The sequence below is a fragment of the Marmota flaviventris genome, chromosome 10, assembly GCF_047511675.1.
Source record: "Marmota flaviventris isolate mMarFla1 chromosome 10, mMarFla1.hap1, whole genome shotgun sequence".
Taxonomy (NCBI): domain Eukaryota; kingdom Metazoa; phylum Chordata; class Mammalia; order Rodentia; family Sciuridae; genus Marmota; species Marmota flaviventris.
The window spans coordinates 32982060-32988803 of record NC_092507.1 but is presented as its reverse complement, the minus strand read 5'-3'; the positions used below and the strand labels follow the sequence as shown (position 1 = coordinate 32988803).

Sequence of the window (6744 nt, the reverse complement as noted above, 5' to 3'; positions counted from 1 at the left end):
TGGGGAGCAGTTCCTAGGTGGAGGCATATTTTCCCCTTGGGATGAAATGCATAACAATTGCTATGTTCTTAACCATCTAATTCTTTCCTTAATCTCTTTGAATTTTTTTCATAAGTTACACGAACTATGAAGTGCAAGACATTAATTTTGGACCCTCTTTTTTCAAATTCTACATTTCAGCTTGGAATTTGTTACTTGAGATCTCTGAATAAACTAGGATTATATAGTAAAATATTAACATGCCATTTTCTAGCAAGTGGAAATTCTTTTAAAAAATTTGGTCCCTGGCTTTGTGGGTTCTACTATGTATTTCTTTTGCTACTTGGGTTTGGCACTCCTATTACAAGAATAGCTGCAGGGTTAGTCTGGAGACTCCACCTTCATGATGATGGCTCTTGCTCTCTGTTTTTTCCCTTCAGCAGAAGGATGCAGGACTCCCTCTGGAGAAACCACAGCTCTGTTACTGAATTCATTCTTCTGGGATTCTCCAGGGACACAAAGATAAATGCTATTCTATTTGGTGTCTTTCTCTTCCTCTACCTCATCACCCTCCTGGGCAATGGGCTCATTATCACTTTGATACGCATAGATTTCCGCCTCCACACACCCATGTACTTTTTCCTCAGTGTCTTATCCATTCTGGACATGGGCTATGTCACCACCACAGTGCCCCAGATGCTGGTGCATCTGGTTTGTGAGAAGAAGACCATCTCTTACATCGGATGTGTGGCCCAGATGTACATCTTCCTGATGCTGGGAATCACTGAGTCTTGGCTTTTTGCCATCATGGCTTATGACAGGTATGTGGCCATTTGCCACCCTCTCAGGTACAAAGTCATCATGAGCCCTTCACTGTGTGGGTCATTGGTGGCCTTCTGTGGATTCTGGGGTATCAGTTGTGCCCTGATATACACTGTCTCTGCTATGATTCTTCCCTATTGTGGCCCCAATGAGATCAACCACTTCTTCTGTGAAGTACCTGCTGTATTAAAGTTGGCCTGTGCAGACACCTCTATCAATGACCAGGTGGACTTCATCCTGGGATTCATTCTTCTTTTGGTTCCACTCTCCCTCATCATCATTGTCTACATCAACATCTTTGCTGCCATCCTGAAGATCCGCTCAACCCAAGGGCGGCTCAAGGCCTTCTCCACCGGTGCTTCTCACATCACTGTGGTCACCATGTTCTCTATCCCATGTATGGTCATGTATATGAGACCTGGATCTGAGTCCTCCCCAGAAGAGGATAAGAAACTGGCTCTATTCTACAATGTCATCTCTGCTTTCCTGAACCCCATCATCTATAGCCTCCGGAACAAAGATGTGAAGAGGGCTTTCCTCAAAGTGTTAGGCCATGACAAAGGGTCAGAATGATGTCCCAGAAGCATGAACACTAAGAACCAAGCCAAAGACAACAGCCTACATATCTTCTTCATCCAAATTCCTTCTAACATCCAGTGGGCACACATGATATATTAATGGAAAATATTAGGCAAAATTATGTTTGAGAAGGCTAGGACAGTGGGTGCCTCTCAAACATGAGCACACGAGACCATAGACTCCATAAAGGCAGGTCCCGTAGTGATCTCTCTTATCATCAGCTTAGACTATCAGGCACAGAATTAGCATCAACATGTGGGTGCTTTATTAATGAAATAAGTTCAAACTGCAGGGCATACGGTGCCTCCAAGACACCCAGATCAGTAGCCTGACTACAGGTCAATCAGAAGCATGATAACTCTTGAAGAAAGAACAATTTGAGATAAGTCAATGGCTATCACAGTAAATAGAGTAATACAGGTCATTATTATCTAGTACTATTAGGACAGTATGAACTTAAGGTACATACACCCTCATGCCATTAAAGAGAAGAGCTCTTTTTTGGGAAGTGATATTTGTAGTGATATTTGTAATCTAGGGTGAACGTATCCTCTTCCATAGACTTCATAATGTACTTTCAACTTCATTTAAGTACATTGACATAAAATGAATTATAGAATTTATAATTTATATACAATAAATCCAATATAATTTGTATCCAGTTATATAGTCTGATGAGTCCTGATGCATGTGTATACCTGTGAAACCATCACCACAATCAACATCAAGGTTCCTGACTCTTTGCAATCCCTATGTATTAATAACCTAAAGCCATGTACTTAATTGCCCCAAAGTTTGGTGGATAAAATTGCAAAAATTTATTGTTTTGCAGTTTCCAGGGATCAAGAATATCAATGAATCTGAGATGGGTTGCTGGATTAGGGAGTCTCACAAGGTTGCAATCAGTGTACAAGCCAGGGTTGCAGATTTTCCAAAGCTCATCTGGAGAAGAATCTGCTTTCAATTTCACAAGATGGTTGTTGCAAGGATTCAACGGGGCCTGTTTAATTATTGACTATTATGCAGAGGATCCATCAGTTCTTTGCCATGTGTGCCTCTCTATAGAGCTGTTTACCAACTGGCAGCTGGCTTCAGTGGAACGAACAAGCAAGAGAGAGGTTGTGAGCAGTGTGGAAGTCTGGCCAGTTGGAGTCTAATTTTGAAGGAGTTGTCCATCACTCATGGGCTATTTTTTCATGAGAAGTGAACTTCTAGGTCCAGTCCAAACTCAGTGGGAGAGTGCTGCAATCTGCATGGCCATTAATTCAGAAACCAGCAAGGGGCGACGGGGTGGGGTGGGGGCGGTGGGGGGTGATTAGAAAAGAAATACTCAGAGAGAGAAAACTGACGGGGCACAATTTAGGAGCCACTTGTCAAAAGAAACGAACTTTATTTTTTTTAGAATACACACACCAAACCACACAGCTCCTCAGGAAAAACCTTCAGAGCCCAACTGGCACCACCGGCTTCCCACAAGCCTCTCAACCTCCCCCACTCCTCCTGCTCTTGAGGCCAATTGGCTGGGTCCCATGGCTGGAGCCAAAAAAAGTCCCCCAATGAGCAGCTCCATGCTCTGAAAGGGCGGGGAAACAGCCCAATGAGCATCACCGCAGAGGAGCCAATCAGTTGGCAGCTAGAAGTTTGCTGGGGCTGCTGTGAGCCAATCATCAGCTGGCAGCTGGAAGTTTGCTGGGTCCCCTTTCGGCTGTGGCTCTCAACAAGGTGCGACATCATCCTCTGGTGGAAGAACAATGACCCAGAGCTAGCTCAGCATGTTTATCATATAAGTTTTATCATCAAAAGGGTTTTCTATGAAAGTTCTTTCAAAGAAGGCAAGCTGAAGATCAAAGCACTGGCAAACAATTATGATTATCTACTTATGCTCATAATTCTCTATCCCCAGCAGCTGGTGAATTTTATAATCAGCTTGTCTGCACCAACAAAAAGTCCTGCTGCAGTTTTGGTGGGCATTGCATGAAAAATATCCATTTAGAAAGAATTGAAAACTGGCTTTTATCTGAATCTTCTAGTTCACCAACAAGGTATGTCCTTTCACTTACTTAGTGAAAGGAAAGCGAAGAACTGGGAGGCGGCAAGCGAGAAATGAAAGAAACCAGGCAGAGATACAAGAGTTTGTCAGAGCTGACAAATAAAGGCACATCTCTCCATAGATAGAGAAAGGCGTACTGACTTGGGTTGGAGACTTTTATAGGGGTGGCTCAGGGATTAGAGCCAGGAGGGTCCTAATGTGGGCGATTAAGGGTGGGGTTGGTACCCCTTGGGCAGGAAACAGTGCAGGTGGTGAAGGGTTGGGGTTGGTACGAGGGAGTGGTGAGCCTTTCTCAGAAAAGCCCTTGGGTAGGAAAAGAAAAACCTTTCCTTAAAATGGTGGCTGTCACTTAAGATGGCCACCCAGATGCTAAGCAAGGATCTTACACTTAAGTTTATTTGATTCTTTTTCATCATGTTTGTTAAGTTTTACCTACATAGTTAAATGAGATAGTGTGGTTTTAATTTTGTTTTCTAATAGTTATTGCTGTTATATAGAAATAAGATTAATCTTTGGGTATTAGCTTTGCATCCTGTGACATTGGTAAACCTATTAATTAGTTCTAAGAGGTTTTTGTTTGTTTAGAACCCTTAGATATTTCTATATAGGCAATCATAACATCAGCAAATAGAGGCAGTTTGAATTCTTCTTTCCAATCTTTTATTTTCTGACTTCCAATACTGTTTTAAAGAGAAGTAGTGAGAGGAAGCAAGCACCCTTGACTTCTTCCTAATGGTAGGGGGAAAGTACCTAATCTTTTATCATTATGTATAATATAATATTAGCTGGATGTTTTTGTAGATATTCTTTACCAAGATGAGGAGATTCCCTTCTAGTCTCAGTTTGCTAAGTTTGTTTTGTTTAAATCACGAATGAGTGTCAAATTGTGTCAAATGACTTTTCAGATTCAACTGATATGATCATAACAGTAAAGGAAGATTTTCTTCTTTAGACTATTAACATGATGAATGACTTTGATTTTCAAATATTGGCCCAGTCTTGCATTCCTAGAATAAAACACACTTGGCTATAGTATTTACTCTTTATATACTTATGGATTTGATTTGTGTCTTAGCTGAGGTCACCATACAATGATAAAATACCACAGATTGGGTTAAACAATAAGAATTTATTTTTCTCAGTTTCAAAAGCTGGGAAGTCCAAGATTGAGGTGCTGATAGATTTGTTTCTTGGTTAGAGCTCTCTTTCCGACTTGTAGACGGCTGCCCTTTTGTCATGTTCTCACATGGCCTTTCCTCTGGTGTGAATTCTGTTGTGAGGGCCCTGTCCTCTTGATTTCATCTACACCTATTAGTCACCAAAAGCCCCATCTCTAAATACATTTTGGATGACCAGGGCTTCAACATAGGAATGGGGAGCAGGGAATACAATTTTGTCCATAGGTTAAAAAGCTTTTCATCTATTTCATCTTTGGTGAGTACTTTGTGTTTTTTGAGTAATTTGTTTAATCCTTTAATATCATTTAAATGTCTATGGGGTTTGTAGTGATGTCCCCTATTTTTTCCTTATATTAGTAATTTGTGTCAGTTTGGCTGAAATTTTGTCAATTTTATGGTGCTTTCAAAGACCTGGTTTTTAGCTTATTGATTTTCTTTATTGCTTTTTCATATTTTTAGTTTAATTTTGTTTTTATCTTTATTATTTTCTTCCTTATGTTTATTTTTGGGTGTATTTTTTTTTTTTTTTAGTTTTTTGATGGGAACTTATATTGCTTGAGGACTTTTCTTTTTTTCTAATATATATCATTATTATTATTAATCTCCTTTTCCAAAGAAGTGGTTAATTCTTTTTTTAAAATATTTTTTAGTTGCCAGTGGATATTTTACTTTATTTCTATGTGGTGCTAAGGATCGAACCCAGGGCCTCACCATGCCAGGCATGTGCTCTACCACTGAGCCACAACCCCAGTCCCAGAAGTGATTAATTCTTTAGCCATAAATTACAGACCTTTATATGTTGTACTTTCACCTTTTTTCTGTGAAATATATTTTTCATTTCTCTTGAGATTTCCTCTTTGATCCATGGAATTTAAAAGTGTGGAATTTAATTTCTAATTATTTGGAGAATTTTCTATTATCTTTCTGTTATTGATTAGTAGTTTGGTTCTTTGTGGCCAGAGAACTTACCTTGTATGATTTTACTTATTTTAAAATTTACATTATTTTCCAGGATATGGTGTACCTTAGTAAATGTTAGACTTATTGTAGGAAAGAACTACATTTTTTATGAAATTGTTTATTTATTTTAATTTGTTATATATGATGGCAGAATGTAATTCATTTCCTATTACACATAAAGAGTACAATTTTTCAAGTCATTGATTGTACACAAAGTATTTTCATACCATTCATATCTTCATACATGTACTTAGGGTAATGATATCTAACTCATTCCACAGTCTTTCTTATCCCCATGCCTCCTCCCTTTCCCCTTCCTCCCCGCTCCCTCCCCTTTGCTCTATCTGAAATTCCTCCATTCTTCCCATGCCCCCCCTCAGCCCACCATTGCCATTATGAATCAGCATCCTTACATTGGAGAAAACATTTGGCTTTTGGTTTTTTGAGATTGGCTTACTTCACTTAGCATGATATTCTCCAACACCATCCATTTACCTGCAAATGCCATGATTTTATTATCTTTTTATGCTGAGTAATATTCATTGTGTGTGTGTGTGTATATATATATATATATATATATATATATATATATATATATATACCAAAGTTTCCCTATTCATTCATCTATTGAGCACATCTGGTTGGTTCTAGTATATGGTGTATCTTAGCAAATGTTAGACTTATGCTAGGAAAGAGCTACATTTAAAAAAATTTTTTTTAGTTGTAGATGGATACAGTACCTCTATTTATTTATTTTTATGTGGCACTGAGGATTGAACCCAGTGCCTCACACGTGCTAGGCAAGCACTTCACTACTGAGCCACAACTCCAGCCCCAAGAGCTATTTTTCCATCCTGTTTTTTCTCTTTTTTTCCTCTAGCTTTAATTACATGAATGTAAGACTGTTTGATATTATCCTACATCTCTTGATGTTGTGTTCATTTTCCATCTTTTTTTCCTTTTAGTGTTTCACGGCATGATTTCTGTGGGCCTATCTTGGAGTTCATTGGTTCTTTTCTCTGCCATATTCTTTTGTAGATAAGTTAGTAGAATAAACCATTCAGTTCTGATATCATGCTTTTTATTTCTGGTATTTTCAATTGGACTTTCAAAAATTATTATTCTTAGAGCAGCTTTAGGTTTACAGAAAAATTACACAGAAAGTGAAATTCTTAT

At 38.7% G+C, this 6744-nt stretch overlaps 1 protein-coding gene across 1 annotated transcript; it reads left to right on the top strand.

The window, feature by feature from the left end:
- The first annotated feature begins 426 nt into the window (after positions 1-426).
- LOC114094470 (olfactory receptor 2A12-like) lies at positions 427-1374 on the top strand. Its single transcript, XM_027937648.2, has one exon. It carries the CDS (start codon positions 427-429, stop codon positions 1372-1374), a length of 948 nt encoding a protein of 315 aa, XP_027793449.2.
- Positions 1375-6744: the final 5370 nt, after the last annotated feature.